General features: G+C 41.9%; 1 protein-coding gene across 1 annotated transcript in view; it reads left to right on the forward strand.

The window, feature by feature from the left end:
• Window positions 1–340: 340 nt before the first annotated feature.
• The window catches only part of LOC138666615 (zinc finger protein 665-like), a 28,269-nt gene continuing 5,679 nt past the window's right edge, over window positions 341–22,930 (forward strand). The window contains exons 1-3 of the mRNA XM_069754813.1: window positions 341–418; window positions 548–727; window positions 1,518–1,641. Coding sequence (XP_069610914.1) covers window positions 341–418; window positions 548–727; window positions 1,518–1,641 — 382 coding nt within the window. The remainder of the gene's footprint in view (window positions 419–547; window positions 728–1,517; window positions 1,642–22,930) is intronic.

Below are 22,930 nucleotides of genomic sequence, written 5' to 3' on the forward strand. Positions count from 1 at the left end.
AGTTTAATTGTAATCATTACATTATGGTAAATAATGAAATTTAACACTATATGCTAATTTTTTGAGAAGGACCTGTATATAGGATGCAGTGATTCCGCACGGTTCAACGAACACATGTGGAATCATCACGCGTTCAAATGCCGGCAGCACTTTGGACGGAGCTGTGTCCAAAGCGCTGCCGATACGGACCGTGGAAACATACCCTCATGGTAATCTACTGATAAAATTGTGATTTTTATCAAAACTTTGATTCACATCGGCTCATCTTCTCCCCATTCAGGTCCCTACAATATTGGAAGATCTTCTATATAAGAGAATTTTCTTGATTGACCCATCAAGAATGGATAAAGACAGGGAGAAGATGTCGGAGAGAATATTACATCTCACCCTAGAGATCATCTTCCGGCTTACTGGAGAGGTGAGAGATTCTGATGACGTCACATTACATCATTCTTATCTATGGGAATAACAGATGGACAGAACTGGAGAGGTGCGGACTCTGGAAATGTCTGTAGTGAGGTTTATTAATGTGTCTCTTCATAATCAGGATTACACAGTAGTGAAGAAGACCTCTAGTGAGCGCTGTCAGGACCCTGTGTCTGAGGGATGGGGAAGACCCCTGAGTCCAATCGCGGACCCCCCACCTCACCCCCTGATACGTGAGGACATTAATGACCAGAAGATCCTAGAACTCGCCTACAAGATGATTGAGCTGCTGACTGGAGAGGTGACACTGCTGGGAATGCTGGGACATTATACAGTAAAGGTACCGTCACACTGAACGATATCGCTAGTGATCCGTGACGTTGCAGCGTCCTGGCTAGCGATATCGTTCAGTTTGACACACAACAGTGATCAGAATACTGCTGTGATGTCGTTGGTCGCTGCAGAAAGTCCAGCACTTTATTTTGTTGCAGGACTTCCTGCTGACATCGCTGAATCGGCGTGTGTGACGCCGATTCAGCGATGTCTTCGCTGGTAACCAGTGTAAACATCGGGTTACTAAGCGCAGGGCCGCGCTTAGTAACCCGATGTTTACCCTGGTTACCAGCGTAAAAGTAAAAAAAAAAAAAACACTACATACTTACCTTCCGCTGTCTGTCCCTCGGCGCTCTGCTTCTCTGCCCTGTGTAAGCACAGCGGCCGGAAAGCAGAGCGGTGACGTCACCGCTGTGCTTTCCGGCCGCTGTGCTTACACAGGGCAGAGAAGCAGAGCGCCGAGGGACAGACAGCGGAAGGTAAGTATGTAGTGTTTTTTTTTTATTACTTTTACGCTGGTAACCAGGGTAAACATCGGGTTACTAAGCGCGGCCCTGCGCTTAGTAGCCCGATGTTTACCCTGGTTACCGGCATAGTTGGTCGCTGGTGAGCTGTCTGTGTGACAGCTCTCCAGCGACCAAACAGCGACGCTGCAGCGATCCGGATCATTGTCGGTATCGCTGCAGCGTCGCTTAGTGTGACGGTACCTTTACACTATGAAGGGATCGGGGAGATGACTGTATCATTGTGTGTGTCAGGTTCCTATAAGGTGTCAGGATGTCGCCATCTATTTCTCCATGGAGGAGTGGGAGTATTTAGAAGGACACAAAGATCTGTACAAGGACCTCATGATGGAGGTTCCCCAGCCCCTCACATCACCAGGTAATAGACAGGACTAAATACACACAGCCTATAATTATCTGTATGTAAAGACTGAATTCAGTCCCTGTATGTGTTTCCTCCAGTTCTATCCAGTAAGAGGACAACACCAGAGAGATGTCCCTGTCCTCTTCTTCCACAGGACTGTTCAGAAGAAAATCCCAATGTTCCTCAGGATAATCAGGTAGATAGAAGGTGTCATGAGTAGTGATGAGTACAGTCATGGACAAAAATTGTGAGAATGAGACAAATATTAATTTTTCCAAAGTCTACTGCTTCATTTTTTCTAATGGCAATTTGCATATATTCCTGAATGTCAGAGTGATCAGCTTAACAGCAATTACTGTACTTGCAAAGTCAATATTTGCCCAGAAAATGAACTTTAACCCCCAAAACACATTTCAACATCATTGCAGTCCTGCCTTAAAAGGAGCAGCTAACATCGTTTTAGTGATTGATCCATTAACCCACACGGTGTTGATGAGGACAGGGCTGGCGATCAATCAGTTATGATTAAGTAAGAATGACATCACTGGACACTTTAAAAGGAGGCTGGTGCTTGGTATCATTGTTTCTCTTCAGTTAACCATGGTTATCTCTAAAGAAACACGTGCATCCATCATTGCACTGCACAAAAATGGCCTAACAGGGAAGCTACACAGCTACAAAGATTGCACCTCAGTCAACAATCTATCGCATCATCAAGAACTTCAAGGAGAGAGCTTCCATTGTTGTCAAAAATGCTCCAGGGCGCCCAAAAAAGACCAGAAAGGGCTAGGACCGTATCTTAAAACTGTTTCAGCTGCGGGATCGGACTACCAGCAGTGCCGAGTTTGCTCAGGAATGGCAGCAGGCTGGTGTGAATGCTTCTGCACGCACTGTGAGGCAGAGACTCTTTGAGCAAGGCCTTGTTTCAAGGAGGGCAGCAAAGAAGCCACTTCTCTCCAGAAAAAAAATCAGGGACCGACTGATATTCTGCAAAAGGTACAGGGAATGGACTGCTGAGGACTGGGGCAAAGTCATTTTCTCTGATGCATCCCCTTTTCAATTGTTTGGGACATCTGGAAAACAGCTTATTCGGAGAAGAAGAGGTGAGCACTACCACCAGTCTTGTCTCATGCCAGCTGTAAAGCATCCTGAAACCATTCATGTGTGGGGTTGCTTCTCAGCCAAGGGAATCGGCTCACTCACAGTCTTGCCTAAAAACACAGCCATGAATAAAGAATGGTACCAGAATGTCCTCCAAGAGCAACTTCTCCCAACCGTCCAAGAGCAGTTTGGCGCCCAACAATGCCTTTTCCAGCATGATGGAGCACCTTGCCATAAAGCAAAGGTGATAACTAAATGGCTCATGGAACAAAACATAGAAATTTTGGGTCCATGGCTTGGAAACTCCCCAGATCTTAATCCCATTGAGAACTTGTGGTCAATCATCAAGAGACGGGTGGACAAACAAAAACCAACAAATTCTGGCAAAATGCAAGCATTGATTATGCAAGAATGGACTGCTATCAGTCAGGATTTGGTCCAGAAGTTGATTGAGAGCATGCCAGGGAGAATTGCAGAGGTCTTGAAGAAGAAGGGTCAACACTGCAAATATTGACTTGCTGCATTAACTCATTCTAACTGTCAATATAACCTATTGGTACTCATAATATGATTGCAATTATATTTCTGTATGTGATATAAACATCAGACAAACACTAATAAAAACCAGAGGGCAGCAGATCATGTGAAAATATAATTTTGGTGTCATTCTCAAAATTTTTGGCCATGACTGTATACTTGTTGCTCGGGTGGTCTCCGAGTATTTGTTAGTGTTCGGAGATTTAGTTTTTGTTGACGCAGCTACATGATTTATGGCTGCTAGACAGACTGAATACATGTGGGTATTCCCTCAAAACCAAGCAACCCCCAGATGTACTCAGGCTGGCGAGAAGCCGTAAATCATGCAGCTGTGTCAACAAAAACTAAATCTCCGAGCGTGCTCAGGAAAACCCGAGCAACGAGTGTACTTGCTCATCACTGCTCATGAGATCTCCCCTATGATATGTCTTGTGCTCAGTCTTGTTTTATCCACCAGTATTATATGTTTTATACTTGTGTAATGAGAACGGTGGAGATGGCAGGATTAGAGCTGATCATAGATGTGACTTCTCCATCTGTCTGTGACTTGTACAATATTTGTTTCAGGGTAAGGAGGAGATTCCTACAGATAACTGCACAGGTGAGTAGGGACCACTAAATGCAGTAAATAATCTCTTTTTTTAAACTATTATTGTATAGCCAACATCACTTACAGTAATGATAGATGTCAGTTGAGTACTTGTTCGGTCAACTTCTGATCTCCCCTTACACATGAATGTTTGGCTAGGCGGAGATCTCTGGCAGCAGCTTTTCTCCTGGAGACTAATAATAATAATTTTATTTCTATAGTGGCAACATATTCCGCAGCGCTTTAAATTTTAGAGGGGACTTGTACATACAATAGACATTACAGCATAATGAACACATAGATCAAAACCAAGAGGAATGAGGGCCCTGCTCACAAGCTTACAATCTATGAGAAAAAGGGGAGACACGAAAGGTGCATGGTAACAAACAGAACAAAAGGATCAGATAATGAAAGGGAATTTATCATCCCCCAAAAAAATTTTCAACACCTGAAAAAATGTTAAGTATTAATGTTTTGTTTTTTTAAATAATTTAAAAATGTTTATATTCCACTTTTAACCCCTTATCGACATATGACGTACAGCTACATCATTTGTCTAGTCACTGACAGGCCTCCACCCACAGCTGCCTCAAACAGCTGTGGGTGGAGCGGAACGTTGATGATTTACTATGGCAGCTTAGGGTCTGCTGATGACCTCCATACTCGTCATGATGGTTCTACTATGAAAGGCAGAGCTTAGCTGGCGTTCATAGGAGGCCATGATAATTTGCTATATGTAGTAGTGTTCTAGCGCTGCTGGGTATAGTAGGAGCGATCAGATCATCACAGATTTATATTCTCTAAAGGAGCTAACAAATAAGCTAAAATGTGTAACAAAAAAAAGCCCCATTAAAAAATAAAGCAATTAAAAAAATAAGAAAAACACTTATTTTGAATTGGCAAATTTGTAAAAGTCTATGAAAATATGAAATAAATTAATGTAATTGATAAACGGGTTAACGAGAAAAAAAAATCAGTTTCATTTTTTTTGCTACCGTAGCATTGCCTGTTATTGCATTTTATTGCAATCAAAACATGTTTTCTAGCCCAAAGTGGTAAATCGAAAAATCAGCTCAGGGTGCAAAAAACTTAGTCCTGACACAGCCGTATATCCAGAAAATTGAATATGTTATAGGTCTAGGAAAATGGCGACAGAATAAAGAAATTATTATTATTATTTTTTTTTTTTTACAAAGGTCAGTTTTACTGCATGGTGGACTTGGCGAATAAAAAAACAATTGTTAAATTGCACTTTTTTTTGCAATTACAACGCACTTTGAATTTTTTTCCCGCTTTCCAGTGCATCACATGATAAAACGAATGGTGCCATGCAAAATTATAATTCATCCCGGACTATGCAAGCTCTCATATGGCTATGTGGATGGAAAAATAAAAAAAGGAAGGTAAGTATGTAGTGTTTTTTTTTTATTACTTTTACGCTGGTAACCAGGGTAAACATCGGGTTACTAAGCGCGGCCCTGCGCTTAGTAGCCCGATGTTTACCCTGGTTACCGGCATAGTTGGTCGCTGGTGAGCTGTCTGTGTGACAGCTCTCCAGCGACCAAACAGCGACGCTGCAGTGATCCGGATCATTGTCGGTATCGCTGCAGCGTCGCTTAGTGTGACGGTACCTTTACACTATGAAGGGATCGGGGAGATGACTGTATCATTGTGTGTGTCAGGTTCCTATAAGGTGTCAGGATGTCGCCATCTATTTCTCCATGGAGGAGTGGGAGTATTTAGAAGGACACAAAGATCTGTACAAGGACCTCATGATGGAGGTTCCCCAGCCCCTCACATCACCAGGTAATAGACAGGACTAAATACACACAGCCTATAATTATCTGTATGTAAAGACTGAATTCAGTCCCTGTATGTGTTTCCTCCAGTTCTATCCAGTAAGAGGACAACACCAGAGAGATGTCCCTGTCCTCTTCTTCCACAGGACTGTTCAGAAGAAAATCCCAATGTTCCTCAGGATAATCAGGTAGATAGAAGGTGTCATGAGTAGTGATGAGTACAGTCATGGACAAAAATTGTGAGAATGAGACAAATATTAATTTTTCCAAAGTCTACTGCTTCATTTTTTCTAATGGCAATTTGCATATATTCCTGAATGTCAGAGTGATCAGCTTAACAGCAATTACTGTACTTGCAAAGTCAATATTTGCCCAGGAAATGAACTTTAACCCCCAAAACAAATTTCAACATCATTGCAGTCCTGCCTTAAAAGGAGCAGCTAACATCGTTTTAGTGATTGATCCATTAACCCACACGGTGTTGATGAGGACAGGGCTGGCGATCAATCAGTTATGATTAAGTAAGAATGACATCACTGGACACTTTAAAAGGAGGCTGGTGCTTGGTATCATTGTTTCTCTTCAGTTAACCATGGTTATCTCTAAAGAAACACGTGCATCCATCATTGCACTGCACAAAAATGGCCTAACAGGGAAGAGTATCACAGCTACAAAGATTGCACCTCAGTCAACAATCTATCGCATCATCAAGAACTTCAAGGAGAGAGCTTCCATTGTTGTCAAAAATGCTCCAGGGCGCCCAAGAAAGACCAGAAAGGGCTAGGACCGTATCTTAAAACTGTTTCAGCTGCGGGATCGGACTACCAGCAGTGCCGAGTTTGCTCAGGAATGGCAGCAGGCTGGTGTGAATGCTTCTGCACGCACTGTGAGGCAGAGACTCTTTGAGCAAGGCCTTGTTTCAAGGAGGGCAGCAAAGAAGCCACTTCTCTCCAGAAAAAAAATCAGGGACCGACTGATATTCTGCAAAAGGTACAGGGAATGGACTGCTGAGGACTGGGGCAAAGTCATTTTCTCTGATGAATCCCCTTTTCAATTGTTTGGGACATCTGGAAAACAGCTTATTCGGAGAAGAAGAGGTGAGCACTACCACCAGTCTTGTCTCATGCCAGCTGTAAAGCATCCTGAAACCATTCATGTGTGGGGTTGCTTCTCAGCCAAGGGAATCGGCTCACTCACAGTCTTGCCTAAAAACACAGCCATGAATAAAGAATGGTACCAGAATGTCCTCCAAGAGCAACTTCTCCCAACCGTCCAAGAGCAGTTTGGCGCCCAACAATGCCTTTTCCAGCATGATGGAGCACCTTGCCATAAAGCAAAGGTGATAACTAAATGGCTCATGGAACAAAACATAGAAATTTTGGGTCCATGGCTTGGAAACTCCCCAGATCTTAATCCCATTGAGAACTTGTGGTCAATCATCAAGAGACGGGTGGACAAACAAAAACCAACAAATTCTGGCAAAATGCAAGCATTGATTATGCAAGAATGGACTGCTATCAGTCAGGATTTGGTCCAGAAGTTGATTGAGAGCATGCCAGGGAGAATTGCAGAGGTCTTGAAGAAGAAGGGTCAACACTGCAAATATTGACTTGCTGCATTAACTCATTCTAACTGTCAATATAACCTATTGGTACTCATAATATGATTGCAATTATATTTCTGTATGTGATATAAACATCAGACAAACACTAATAAAAACCAGAGGGCAGCAGATCATGTGAAAATATAATTTTGGTGTCATTCTCAAAATTTTTGGCCATGACTGTATACTTGTTGCTCGGGTGGTCTCCGAGTATTTGTTAGTGTTCGGAGATTTAGTTTTTGTTGACGCAGCTACATGATTTATGGCTGCTAGACAGACTGAATACATGTGGGTATTCCCTCAAAACCAAGCAACCCCCAGATGTACTCAGGCTGGCGAGAAGCCGTAAATCATGCAGCTGTGTCAACAAAAACTAAATCTCCGAGCGTGCTCAGGAAAACCCGAGCAACGAGTGTACTTGCTCATCACTGCTCATGAGATCTCCCCTATGATATGTCTTGTGCTCAGTCTTGTTTTATCCACCAGTATTATATGTTTTATACTTGTGTAATGAGAACGGTGGAGATGGCAGGATTAGAGCTGATCATAGATGTGACTTCTCCATCTGTCTGTGACTTGTACAATATTTGTTTCAGGGTAAGGAGGAGATTCCTACAGATAACTGCACAGGTGAGTAGGGACCACTAAATGCAGTAAATAATCTCTTTTTTTAAACTATTATTGTATAGCCAACATCACTTACAGTAATGATAGATGTCAGTTGAGTACTTGTTCGGTCAACTTCTGATCTCCCCTTACACATGAATGTTTGGCTAGGCGGAGATCTCTGGCAGCAGCTTTTCTCCTGGAGACTAATAATAATAATTTTATTTCTATAGCGGCAACATATTCCGCAGCGCTTTAAATTTTAGAGGGGACTTGTACATACAATAGACATTACAGCATAATGAACACATAGATCAAAACCAAGAGGAATGAGGGCCCTGCTCACAAGCTTACAATCTATGAGAAAAAGGGGAGACACGAAAGGTGCATGGTAACAAACAGAACAAAAGGATCAGATAATGAAAGGGAATTTATCATCCCCCAAAAAAATTTTCAACACCTGAAAAAATGTTAAGTATTAATGTTTTGTTTTTTTAAATAATTTAAAAATGTTTATATTCCACTTTTAACCCCTTATCGACATATGACGTACAGCTACATCATTTGTCTAGTCACTGACAGGCCTCCACCCACAGCTGCCTCAAACAGCTGTGGGTGGAGCGGAACGTTGATGATTTACTATGGCAGCTTAGGGTCTGCTGATGACCTCCATACTCGTCATGATGGTTCTACTATGAAAGGCAGAGCTTAGCTGGCGTTCATAGGAGGCCATGATAATTTGCTATATGTAGTAGTGTTCTAGCGCTGCTGGGTATAGTAGGAGCGATCAGATCATCACAGATTTATATTCTCTAAAGGAGCTAACAAATAAGCTAAAATGTGTAACAAAAAAAAGCCCCATTAAAAAATAAAGCAATTAAAAAAATAAGAAAAACACTTATTTTGAATTGGCAAATTTGTAAAAGTCTATGAAAATATGAAATAAATTAATGTAATTGATAAACGGGTTAACGAGAAAAAAAAATCAGTTTCATTTTTTTTGCTACCGTAGCATTGCCTGTTATTGCATTTTATTGCAATCAAAACATGTTTTCTAGCCCAAAGTGGTAAATCGAAAAATCAGCTCAGGGTGCAAAAAACTTAGTCCTGACACAGCCGTATAGCCAGAAAATTGAATATGTTATAGGTCTAGGAAAATGGCGACAGAATAAAGAAATTATTATTATTATTTTTTTTTTTTTACAAAGGTCAGTTTTACCGGGGATTCAAGCTTCAGGAGGCTAATTTACATATTCCAGGTGCCTTCTGGGAGAAGCGAAGTCTCCCTAAGCTAGAAGATCGTTGGGTACAGCCGGGACCAGCTGCTTCGAAAGCATCACCAAACCAGGGATTCAAGCTTCAGGAGGCTAATTTGCATATTCCAGGTGCCTTCTGGGAGAAGCGAAGTCTCCCTAAGCTAGAAGATCGTTGGGTACAGCCGGGACCAGCTGCTTCGAAAGCATCACCAAACCAGGGATTCAAGCTTCAGGAGGCTAATTTGCATATTCCAGGTGCCTTCTGGGAGAAGCGAAGTCTCCCTAAGCTAGAAGATCGTTGGGTACAGCCGGGACCAGCTGCTTCGAAAGCATCACCAAACCAGGGATTCAAGCTTCAGGAGGCTAATTTGCATATTCCAGGTGCCTTCTGGGAGAAGCGAAGTCTCCCTAAGCTAGAAGATCGTTGGGTACAGCCGGGACCAGCTGCTTCGAAAGCATCACCAAACCAGGGATTCAAGCTTCAGGAGGCTAATTTGCATATTCCAGGTGCCTTCTGGGAGAAGCGAAGTCTCCCTAAGCTAGAAGATCGTTGGGTACAGCCGGGACCAGCTGCTTCGAAAGCATCACCAAACCAGGGATTCAAGCTTCAGGAGGCTAATTTGCATATTCCAGGTGCCTTCTGGGAGAAGCGAAGTCTCCCTAAGCTAGAAGATCGTTGGGTACAGCCGGGACCAGCTGCTTCGAAAGCATCACCAAACCGCGCGCCTTACGGCGCGCGAATTTTTGCCTGTAGGACATTATTGCAAGAGAGCTTGGCTGAGTAGATTACACAAGAAGGAAAACACACAGCAAGTCAGCAGGATCTAGGAGCAACATGGCAGATGTGACAACCTACATGGTGAGCTGCAGCATGTGCTACATGTTCACAGATCGACCAGAAGAAGAATCCAATTTCACCTGTCAGAAGTGTAGACTAGTGGCCCTTTTAGAAGAAAAGGTGCGGGGTCTGGAAGAAAGAATAGCAACTTTGAAACTCATCAAAGAGAATGAAGACTTTCTAGACAGAACAGAAGCATCTCTACTGGTCACAGAAGGTGCAAAAAGTGTCAGAGAACCTCCAAAAGCAGATGAGTGGAAGCATGTGACCAAAAGAAGCAAGAAGACCATGGAGAAATCACCAACCACACAACTGAAGAACCGATATCAAATCTTTGTAGAGGATGAAGATGGCACACCTAAGAATGAAGCAATACCAGCAAGCAAAAAAGAAAAGGGCACACAGCAACAAGTGACAGCAAAAAGTACAGCCAAGAAGCAACGAAGAGTGGTGGTGGTGGGAGACTCACTACTGAGAGGCACCGAAGCAGCCATCTGCAGACCGGACATAACTGCAAGAGAAGTATGCTGCCTTCCAGGTGCGATGATCAAGGATGTGACCGATAGGATACCAAAGCTCTTCAGCTCCAAGGACGTCCACCCATTTCTTCTGATACATGTTGGCACCAATGACACGGCAAGGAAGGACCTACCGACAATCTGCAAGGACTTTGAAGAGTTGGGGAAGAAAGTAAAGGAACTGGATGCACAGGTAGTTTTTTCTTCTATCCTTCCAGTAGACGGGCATGGCACCAGGAGATGGAACAGGATCCTTGATGCAAACAACTGGCTAAGACGATGGTGCAGACAACAAGGATTTGGATTCCTGGACCACGGTGTGAATTACTGGTATGATGGACTCCTCGCCAGAGACGGACTACACCTCAACAAACCTGGGAAACACACATTCGCCAGAAGACTCGCTACACTCATCAGGAGGGCGTTAAACTAGAAGAAGAGGGGACGGGAAGAAAAACATTAGACTCGAACAAAGACGACCCAGGAAAACATACTCAGAAGGGAGGTAAGAACATTTCTAAAACAATCCACAGCGAGGAGATTGGAACAAAACAAAATCCTCTAAACTGCATGCTCGCAAACGCCAGAAGCCTGACAAACAAGATGGAAGAACTAGAAGCAGAAATATCTACAGGTAACTTTGACATAGTGGGAATAACCGAGACATGGTTAGATGAAAGCTATGACTGGGCAGTTAACTTACAGGGTTACAGTCTGTTTAGAAAGGATCGTAAAAATCGGAGAGGAGGAGGGGTTTGTCTCTATGTAAAGTCTTGTCTAAAGTCCACTTTAAGGGAGGATATTAGCGAAGGGAATGAGGATGTCGAGTCCATATGGGTTGAAATTCATGGAGGGAAAAATGGTAACAAAATTCTCATTGGGGTCTGTTACAAACCCCCAAATATAACAGAAAGCATGGAAAGTCTACTTCTAAAGCAGATAGATGAAGCTGCAACCCATAATGAGGTCCTGGTTATGGGGGACTTTAACTACCCGGATATTAACTGGGAAACAGAAACCTGTGAAACCCATAAAGGCAACAGGTTTCTGCTAATAACCAAGAAAAATTATCTTTCACAATTGGTGCAGAATCCAACCAGAGGAGCAGCACTTTTAGACCTAATACTATCTAATAGACCTGACAGAATAACAAATCTGCAGGTGGTTGGGCATTTAGGAAATAGCGACCACAATATTGTGCAGTTTCACCTGTCTTTCACTAGGGGGACTTGTCAGGGAGTCACAAAAACATTGAACTTTAGGAAGGCAAAGTTTGACCAGCTTAGAGATGCCCTTAATCTGGTAGACTGGGACAATATCCTCAGAAATGAGAATACAGATAATAAATGGGAAATGTTTAAGAACATCCTAAATAGGCAGTGTAAGCGGTTTATACCTTGTGGGAATAAAAGGACTAGAAATAGGAAAAACCCAATGTGGCTAAACAAAGAAGTAAGACAGGCAATTAACAGTAAAAAGAAAGCATTTGCACTACTAAAGCAGGATGGCACCATTGAAGCTCTAAAAAACTATAGGGAGAAAAATACTTTATCTAAAAAACTAATTAAAGCTGCCAAAAAGGAAACAGAGAAGCACATTGCTAAGGAGAGTAAAACTAATCCCAAACTGTTCTTCAACTATATCAATAGTAAAAGAATAAAAACTGAAAATGTAGGCCCCTTAAAAAATAGTGAGGAAAGAATGGTTGTAGATGACGAGGAAAAAGCTAACATATTAAACACCTTCTTCTCCACGGTATTCACGGTGGAAAATGAAATGCTAGGTGAAATCCCAAGAAACAATGAAAACCCTATATTAAGGGTCACCAATCTAACCCAAGAAGAGGTGCGAAACCGGCTAAATAAGATTAAAATAGATAAATCTCCGGGTCCGGATGGCATACACCCACGAGTACTAAGAGAACTAAGTAATGTAATAGATAAACCATTATTTCTTATTTTTAGTGACTCTATAGCGACAGGGTCTGTTCCGCAGGACTGGCGCATAGCAAATGTGGTGCCAATATTCAAAAAGGGCTCTAAAAGTGAACCTGGAAATTATAGGCCAGTAAGTCTAACCTCTATTGTTGGTAAAATATTTGAAGGGTTTCTGAGGGATGTTATTCTGGATTATCTCAATGAGAATAACTGTTTAACTCCATATCAGCATGGGTTTATGAGAAATCGCTCCTGTCAAACCAATCTAATCAGTTTTTATGAAGAGGTAAGCTATAGACTGGAAGACGGTGAGTCATTGGACGTGGTATATCTCGATTTTTCCAAAGCGTTTGATACCGTGCCGCACAAGAGGTTGGTACACAAAATGAGAATGCTTGGTCTGGGGGAAAATGTGTGTAAATGGGTTAGTAACTGGCTTAGTGATAGAAAGCAGAGGGTGGTTATAAATGGTATAGTCTCTAACTGGGTCGCTGTGACCAGTGGGGTACCGCAGGGGTCAGTATTGGGACCTGTTCTCTTCAACATATTCATTAATGATTTGGTAGAAGGTGTACACAGTAAAATATCGATATTTGCAGATGATACAAAACTATGTAAAGCAGTTAATACAAGAGAAGATAGTATTCTGCTACAGATGGATCTGGATAAGTTGGAAACTTGGGCTGAAAGGTGGCAGATGAGGTTTAACAATGATAAATGTAAGGTTATACACATGGGAAGAGGGAATCAATATCACCATTACACACTGAACGGGAAACCACTGGGTAAATCTGACAGGGAGAAGGACTTGGGGATCCTAGTTAATGATAAACTTACCTGGAGCAGCCAGTGCCAGGCAGCAGCTGCCAAGGCAAACAGGATCATGGGGTGCATTAAAAGAGGTCTGGATACACACGATGAGAGCATTATACTGCCTCTGTACAAATCCCTAGTTAGACCGCACATGGAGTACTGTGTCCAGTTTTGGGCACCGGTGCTCAGGAAGGATATAATGGAACTAGAGAGAGTACAAAGGAGGGCAACAAAATTAATAAAGGGGATGGGAGAACTACAATACCCAGATAGATTAGCGAAATTAGGATTATTTAGTCTAGAAAAAAGACGACTGAGGGGCGATCTAATAACCATGTATAAGTATATAAGGGGACAATACAAATATCTCGCTGAGGATCTGTTTATACCAAGGAAGGTGACGGGCACAAGGGGGCATTCTTTGCGTCTGGAGGAGAGAAGGTTTTTCCACCAACATAGAAGAGGATTCTTTACTGTTAGGGCAGTGAGAATCTGGAATTGCTTGCCTGAGGAGGTGGTGATGGCGAACTCAGTCGAGGGGTTCAAGAGAGGCCTGGATGTCTTCCTGGAGCAGAACAATATTGTATCATACAATTATTAGGTTCTGTAGAAGGACGTAGATCTGGGTATTTATTATGATGGAATATAGGCTGAACTGGATGGACAAATGTCTTTTTTCGGCCTTACTAACTATGTTACTATGTTACTATGTTACCGCATGGTGGACTTGGCGAATAAAAAAACAATTGTTAAATTGCACTTTTTTTTGCAATTACAACGCACTTTGAATTTTTTTCCCGCTTTCCAGTGCATCACATGATAAAACGAATGGTGCCATGCAAAATTATAATTCATCCCGGACTATGCAAGCTCTCATATGGCTATGTGGATGGAAAAATAAAAAAAGGAAGGTAAGTATGTAGTGTTTTTTTTTTATTACTTTTACGCTGGTAACCAGGGTAAACATCGGGTTACTAAGCGCGGCCCTGCGCTTAGTAGCCCGATGTTTACCCTGGTTACCGGCATAGTTGGTCGCTGGTGAGCTGTCTGTGTGACAGCTCTCCAGCGACCAAACAGCGACGCTGCAGTGATCCGGATCATTGTCGGTATCGCTGCAGCGTCGCTTAGTGTGACGGTACCTTTACACTATGAAGGGATCGGGGAGATGACTGTATCATTGTGTGTGTCAGGTTCCTATAAGGTGTCAGGATGTCGCCATCTATTTCTCCATGGAGGAGTGGGAGTATTTAGAAGGACACAAAGATCTGTACAAGGACCTCATGATGGAGGTTCCCCAGCCCCTCACATCACCAGGTAATAGACAGGACTAAATACACACAGCCTATAATTATCTGTATGTAAAGACTGAATTCAGTCCCTGTATGTGTTTCCTCCAGTTCTATCCAGTAAGAGGACAACACCAGAGAGATGTCCCTGTCCTCTTCTTCCACAGGACTGTTCAGAAGAAAATCCCAATGTTCCTCAGGATAATCAGGTAGATAGAAGGTGTCATGAGTAGTGATGAGTACAGTCATGGACAAAAATTGTGAGAATGAGACAAATATTAATTTTTCCAAAGTCTACTGCTTCATTTTTTCTAATGGCAATTTGCATATATTCCTGAATGTCAGAGTGATCAGCTTAACAGCAATTACTGTACTTGCAAAGTCAATATTTGCCCAGAAAATGAACTTTAACCCCCAAAACAAATTTCAACATCATTGCAGTCCTGCCTTAAAAGGAGCAGCTAACATCGTTTTAGTGATTGATCCATTAACCCACACGGTGTTGATGAGGACAGGGCTGGCGATCAATCAGTTATGATTAAGTAAGAATGACATCACTGGACACTTTAAAAGGAGGCTGGTGCTTGGTATCATTGTTTCTCTTCAGTTAACCATGGTTATCTCTAAAGAAACACGTGCATCCATCATTGCACTGCACAAAAATGGCCTAACAGGGAAGAGTATCACAGCTACAAAGATTGCACCTCAGTCAACAATCTATCGCATCATCAAGAACTTCAAGGAGAGAGCTTCCATTGTTGTCAAAAATGCTCCAGGGCGCCCAAGAAAGACCAGAAAGGGCTAGGACCGTATCTTAAAACTGTTTCAGCTGCGGGATCGGACTACCAGCAGTGCCGAGTTTGCTCAGGAATGGCAGCAGGCTGGTGTGAATGCTTCTGCACGCACTGTGAGGCAGAGACTCTTTGAGCAAGGCCTTGTTTCAAGGAGGGCAGCAAAGAAGCCACTTCTCTCCAGAAAAAAAATCAGGGACCGACTGATATTCTGCAAAAGGTACAGGGAATGGACTGCTGAGGACTGGGGCAAAGTCATTTTCTCTGATGAATCCCCTTTTCAATTGTTTGGGACATCTGGAAAACAGCTTATTCGGAGAAGAAGAGGTGAGCACTACCACCAGTCTTGTCTCATGCCAGCTGTAAAGCATCCTGAAACCATTCATGTGTGGGGTTGCTTCTCAGCCAAGGGAATCGGCTCACTCACAGTCTTGCCTAAAAACACAGCCATGAATAAAGAATGGTACCAGAATGTCCTCCAAGAGCAACTTCTCCCAACCGTCCAAGAGCAGTTTGGCGCCCAACAATGCCTTTTCCAGCATGATGGAGCACCTTGCCATAAAGCAAAGGTGATAACTAAATGGCTCATGGAACAAAACATAGAAATTTTGGGTCCATGGCTTGGAAACTCCCCAGATCTTAATCCCATTGAGAACTTGTGGTCAATCATCAAGAGACGGGTGGACAAACAAAAACCAACAAATTCTGGCAAAATGCAAGCATTGATTATGCAAGAATGGACTGCTATCAGTCAGGATTTGGTCCAGAAGTTGATTGAGAGCATGCCAGGGAGAATTGCAGAGGTCTTGAAGAAGAAGGGTCAACACTGCAAATATTGACTTGCTGCATTAACTCATTCTAACTGTCAATATAACCTATTGGTACTCATAATATGATTGCAATTATATTTCTGTATGTGATATAAACATCAGACAAACACTAATAAAAACCAGAGGGCAGCAGATCATGTGAAAATATAATTTTGGTGTCATTCTCAAAATTTTTGGCCATGACTGTATACTTGTTGCTCGGGTGGTCTCCGAGTATTTGTTAGTGTTCGGAGATTTAGTTTTTGTTGACGCAGCTACATGATTTATGGCTGCTAGACAGACTGAATACATGTGGGTATTCCCTCAAAACCAAGCAACCCCCAGATGTACTCAGGCTGGCGAGAAGCCGTAAATCATGCAGCTGTGTCAACAAAAACTAAATCTCCGAGCGTGCTCAGGAAAACCCGAGCAACGAGTGTACTTGCTCATCACTGCTCATGAGATCTCCCCTATGATATGTCTTGTGCTCAGTCTTGTTTTATCCACCAGTATTATATGTTTTATACTTGTGTAATGAGAACGGTGGAGATGGCAGGATTAGAGCTGATCATAGATGTGACTTCTCCATCTGTCTGTGACTTGTACAATATTTGTTTCAGGGTAAGGAGGAGATTCCTACAGATAACTGCACAGGTGAGTAGGGACCACTAAATGCAGTAAATAATCTCTTTTTTTAAACTATTATTGTATAGCCAACATCACTTACAGTAATGATAGATGTCAGTTGAGTACTTGTTCGGTCAACTTCTGATCTCCCCTTACACATGAATGTTTGGCTAGGCGGAGATCTCTGGCAGCAGCTTTTCTCCTGGAGACTAATAATAATAATTTTATTTCTATAGCGGCAACATATTCCGCAGCGCTTTAAATTTTAGAGGGGACTTGTACATACAATAGACATTACAGCATAATGAACACATAGATCAAAACCAAGAGGAATGAGGGCCCTGCTCACAAGCTTACAATCTATGAGAAAAAGGGGAGACACGAAAGGTGCATGGTAACAAACAGAACAAAAGGATCAGATAATGAAAGGGAATTTATCATCCCCCAAAAAAATTTTCAACACCTGAAAAAATGTTAAGTATTAATGTTTTGTTTTTTTAAATAATTTAAAAATGTTTATATTCCACTTTTAACCCCTTATCGACATATGACGTACAGCTACATCATTTGTCTAGTCACTGACAGGCCTCCACCCACAGCTGCCTCAAACAGCTGTGGGTGGAGCGGAACGTTGATGATTTACTATGGCAGCTTAGGGTCTGCTGATGACCTCCATACTCGTCATGATGGTTCTACTATGAAAGGCAGAGCTTAGCTGGCGTTCATAGGAGGCCATGATAATTTGCTATATGTAGTAGTGTTCTAGCGCTGCTGGGTATAGTAGGAGCGATCAGATCATCACAGATTTATATTCTCTAAAGGAGCTAACAAATAAGCTAAAATGTGTAACAAAAAAAAGCCCCATTAAAAAATAAAGCAATTAAAAAAATAAGAAAAACACTTATTTTGAATTGGCAAATTTGTAAAAGTCTATGAAAATATGAAATAAATTAATGTAATTGATAAACGGGTTAACGAGAAAAAAAAATCAGTTTCATTTTTTTTGCTACCGTAGCATTGCCTGTTATTGCATTTTATTGCAATCAAAACATGTTTTCTAGCCCAAAGTGGTAAATCGAAAAATCAGCTCAGGGTGCAAAAAACTTAGTCCTGACACAGCCGTATAGCCAGAAAATTGAATATGTTATAGGTCTAGGAAAATGGCGACAGAATAAAGAAATTATTATTATTATTTTTTTTTTTTTACAAAGGTCAGTTTTACCGCATGGTGGACTTGGCGAATAAAAAAACAATTGTTAAATTGCACTTTTTTTTGCAATTACAACGCACTTTGAATTTTTTTCCCGCTTTCCAGTGCATCACATGATAAAACGAATGGTGCCATGCAAAATTATAATTCATCCCGGACTATGCAAGCTCTCATATGGCTATGTGGATGGAAAAATAAAAAAAATTATGGCTTTTGGAAGAAAGGGAGGAAAAATTGAAAACGAAAAAAATGAATTTAGCTGTGGCGTGAAGGGGTAGAACACTGGGGTAGCAGCTGCTGAAATACCAAGATGCAGAGAGCGGTGAAAAAAAAAATGATGAAACGAGGGGGGGAGGACTGTTAACTAACGTTTCCATCATCGAGCCTTTGTCTCAGATCGCAATAGGTGTAATGACGTCAGTGTATTTCCCCAGCTGAGCCTCAGTACGTAGCACAATCCAGAGCGGCGCGAGATTTTTTTTAAAGTATAATTGTTAAACTGTGGGGATATAATTCTATGCCAGTGTGGTGTCATACTACTGAGAAAAGCAACCACATGGTGACAAAATGCAGTGCTCGGTGGCCGTGTTCTAGACACATACTGCATGAGATTCTGTTTGGAGACCTCATACTGTGCTGAGAGGCTCTGTGGGGACAATATACCATGTAGGTGGTCAGTGTGGGGAGTTATACTGTGCAGATAGTCTGTATTGGGACAATATACTATGTAGGTAGGTTGTGTGGGGACATAGTACTGTACAAGGGGCTGTGTCAGGACATTATACTATGTAGGTGGGCTGTGTGGTGGCATACTGGGTACGGGGCTGTATGGGAATGTCTAACTGTGTTAGAGGGCAGTGTGGAGACATCATACTGTTCTAGGGCTCTTTGATGATGCACTGTGAGGGGACATCTTTCTGTGTAGCAATTGTTTGTGAGGACACATTGTGCAGGTGAGTTGTGGGAATAGTTCTGTGCAATGGGGATATGTGGGGGACATAGTAATGTACAAGCGGGGTGGGGGCTCTGGAGTGACATACTGGGTGAGGAAACATCATACTGTTTGAGTGGGCAGTGGGGACATCATATTGTGTTGAAAGTTGTTGAACAACGCACAAGGGTTGAATGACAGATTCAGTATGATTTACTGTTTTATATAAACGTTATAAAAAGCTGTAAATTATGTGGTTTTGTTTAGCTACTACAGACAAGAATACAAGTTGCTATAAGCCATATCGTCACATGTATTAACAGTAGCAGCGAGTCAGTAGACTAAATTTTGCTCAATATTAAGTGATAAAAATTAACATAAAACAATAATAATGGGCAGAATTACTGTAAGTGTGACCGACTGGTTCAGTCCTCCATAACAGTCAGTCTCTTATGTGACTAATTGGGAAAATTCCACCACTGCCACCTAATTGTCATGAATCTCACTCGCTTGTGACACACGTGCCTTGGATGCTACTGTAAAGGGGGACTCTGTTTCCCACTCGCTTACATATCACAGTCAGCTGACAATGAGTAAAGCGCAGCTCACAGTTACTTCTCACATCTATATCACACATTTTTCACTGCCATCCCTTGCCAACTCTGACTCCTCGATTTTTCTGACTCCCACTGCGACTCCGACTCCCTCATACATGGCTCCTGTTAGATGATATATTTGCTGCAGTAAAATGTTAAAATTGGGCTTTTAATCACCATTAGGATACAATAATAAAGGTATTTAGATAGAACCAGGGCTGCGGAGTCGGAGCTGGTATCCATTTTGGTAGAGTCACAGTTGGAGTTGGTATAAAATGGACCAACTCAGACTCCTAAAATATATAATACAACCCCTGGCAAATATTATGGAATCACCGGCCTTGGAGGATGTTCATTCAGTTGTTTAGTTTTGTGGAAAAAAAGCAGACCACAGACATGGCACAAAACTAGTGTCACTTCAAATGGCAACTTTCTGGCTTTTAGAAACAACATTAAAAGAAATCAAGAACAAAAAGTGTGGTAGTCAGTAATGGTTACTTCTTTTAGCCAAGCATAGGGGAAAAATTATGGAATCACTCAATTCTGTGGAAAAAATTATGAAATCACCCTGTAAATTTTCATACCCAAAAATAACACCTGCATCAAATTAGATCTACTCGTTAGTCTGCATCTATAAAGGAGTGATCACACCTTGGAGAGCTGTTGCACCAAGCGGACGGACATGAATCATGGCTCCAACACGAGAAATGTCAATTGAAACAAAGGAGAGGATTATCAAACTCTTAAAAGAGGGTAAATCATAACGCAATGTTGCAAAAGATGTTGGTTGTTCACAAACAACATGGGAAGGTTGTTAAAGGCAAACATACTGGTAGACCAAGGAAGACATCAAAGCATCAAGACCGGAAACTTAAAGCAATATGTCTTCAAAACAGGAAATGCACAACAAAACAAATGAAGAACGAATGGGTGGAAACTGGAGTCAACGTCTGTGAGCAAACTGTAAGAAACCGCCTAAAGGAAATGGGATTTACATACAGAAAAGCTAAAAGAAAGCCAGCATTAACACCTAAACAGAAAAAACAAGGTTACAATGGGCTAAGGAAAAGCAGTCGTGGACTGTGGATGACTGGATTAACATCATATTCAGTGATGAATCGTGAATCTGCATTGGGCAAGGTGATGATGCTGGAACTTTTGTTTAATGCCGTTCTAATGAGATTTATAAAGATGACTGCCAGAAGGGAACATGCAAATTTCCACAGTCATTGATGATATGGGGCTGCATGTCAGGTAAAGGCACTGGGGAGATGGCTGTCATTACATCTTCAATAAATGCACAAGTTTATGTTGATATTTTGGACATTATTCTTATCCCATCAATTGAAAAGATGTTTGGGGATGATGAAATAATTTTTAAAGATGATAATGCATCCTGCCATAGAGCAAAAACTGTGAAAACATTCCTTGGAAAAAGACACATAAGGTCAATGTCAGGCCCTGCAAATAGTCCGGATCTCAATCCAATTAAAAATCTTTGGTGGAAGTTGAAGAAAATGGTCCATGACAAGGCTCCAACCTGCAAAGCTGATCTGGCAACAGCACTCAGAGAAAGTTGGAGCCAGATTGATGAAGAGTACTGTTTGACACTAAGACCATGCCTCAGAGACTGCAAGCTGTTATAAAAGCCAGAGGTGGTGCAACAAAATACTAGTGATGTGTTGGAGTGTTTTTTTTGTTTGTTTGTTTTTCATGATTCCATAATTTTTTCCTCAGAATTGAGTGATTCCATAATTTTTTCCCCTTTGCTTGGTTAAACAAAGTAACTATTACTGACTACCACATTTTTTGCTCGTGATTTCTTTTAGTGTTTCTTAAAGCCAGAAAGTTGCCATTTGAAATGACTTTAGTTTTGTGCCATGTCTGTGCTCTGCTTTTTTTCTACAACATTAAACAACTGAATGAACATCCTCCAAGGCCGGTGATTCCATAATTTTTGCCAGGGGTTGTACATTGGGTTCAGGAGTGCAGTGCAGGATGTGCTGTAAATGTCTGTTCTATTCCTGATCTAAGGATCTCGGCTTTTAGTTGAGCTGAATCTGTGCTGCACTTTATGTACATGCTCAGTAGTGAGGCAGGGCTATGGAGTTGGAGTCGGAGTCAGCGGTTTGGCTTACCGACTCCACAGCCATTTATAGAACATAGCATATATTTATTGGAATACAACTGTGCCTTTTTGCTCTGATCTGTAGAGGAGGAGCTATACTACGAGCATGAACATAAAGTGCAGCACAGATTCATCTCAATGAAAAGCCTAGATCCTTAGGTCAGTAATAGAACAGACATTTATAGGACATTTCATAACTTTCCCAAATTCTTATGAAAAAATATTCAGCACATACTGCATTTAAATACTGTACCCAATCTATTAGATATTTTCGGAGTAGGTCCGTTTTATACCGACTCTACCAAAATGGATACCAACACCGACTCCACAGCCCTGGTGTCAACTGCAGGTTTCCTCATGGATCCTGGTAAGGTCCGAGTGGTTTGGAATGGAACCTCCCAGAAAATCTGAAAGAATTACAGCGCTTTTTGGGGTTTGCAAACTATTATCGGAAATTTATCTGAAACTTCTCATCTATTGTCAAACCCCTCACTGACATGACTAGGAAAGGATCAGAAGAGTTAAAGAAGCGCACACAGCTAGTAGAAGACTAGGTGCAAGCTGAACCAGTATATCGTAGAAGGAAAATTAAACAGGTGCACTCTCGATTTGTGTTGCTAGTGAATCATTTAATGCTCAGAATTTCTTGACTCCATATAACCTGATAAATGCATAAGGTATAGAATCAAGTAGCGTGCGTGCGTGACGTTTCGACCCTTTGACAGGTCTTTTTCAAACGACGCTAGCTGTAGATTCAATGTGGCCCATGTGGTAATTGTATGCAGGTTGGGTGCTATAGTTAAGCAATAAGATAGGAGAAGGTGTCCTCGAGCGCATATTACAGTGCAGCAATATGCGTTCGAGGACACGGCAGTGACACAAACAAGTTCAAACAAAACGTTCCTTTATTGTGTTACTTCACACAGTCTATACGTTATACGGCTTCTTCATACAGTCCATTAGTAATACATGGTAACCGGCTTTACTTTGCAGTCCCTACACCGGCCGGACTTCCATCTGTCCAGTTTCCCTGGGTGACCACACGCAAGTATCAAGTCACTCTACTGCCACAACCTCTAGGGGGAGCCTATCGGGATTACACTCTATCCCTAAATTGCCAACCCCTGTGGCATACAGCTTAGGATCTTTGGGTTCTACACCCGAAACAACATCTTTAGTTTCTCCTGCCATTCCCTCTAGGTGAAGCCTAGCGGGATTACACTCTGTCCCTAGGTTGGCGACCCCTATGGCAGGTATCTCAATATCTTTGGGTTCTGCACCCGGTACAACACTTTCCTTGAGAGGGTTAACCCTGGTCTCCCACAGAGA

Source organism: Ranitomeya imitator, chromosome 2, assembly GCF_032444005.1.
Source record: "Ranitomeya imitator isolate aRanImi1 chromosome 2, aRanImi1.pri, whole genome shotgun sequence".
Classification (NCBI taxonomy): domain Eukaryota; kingdom Metazoa; phylum Chordata; class Amphibia; order Anura; family Dendrobatidae; genus Ranitomeya; species Ranitomeya imitator.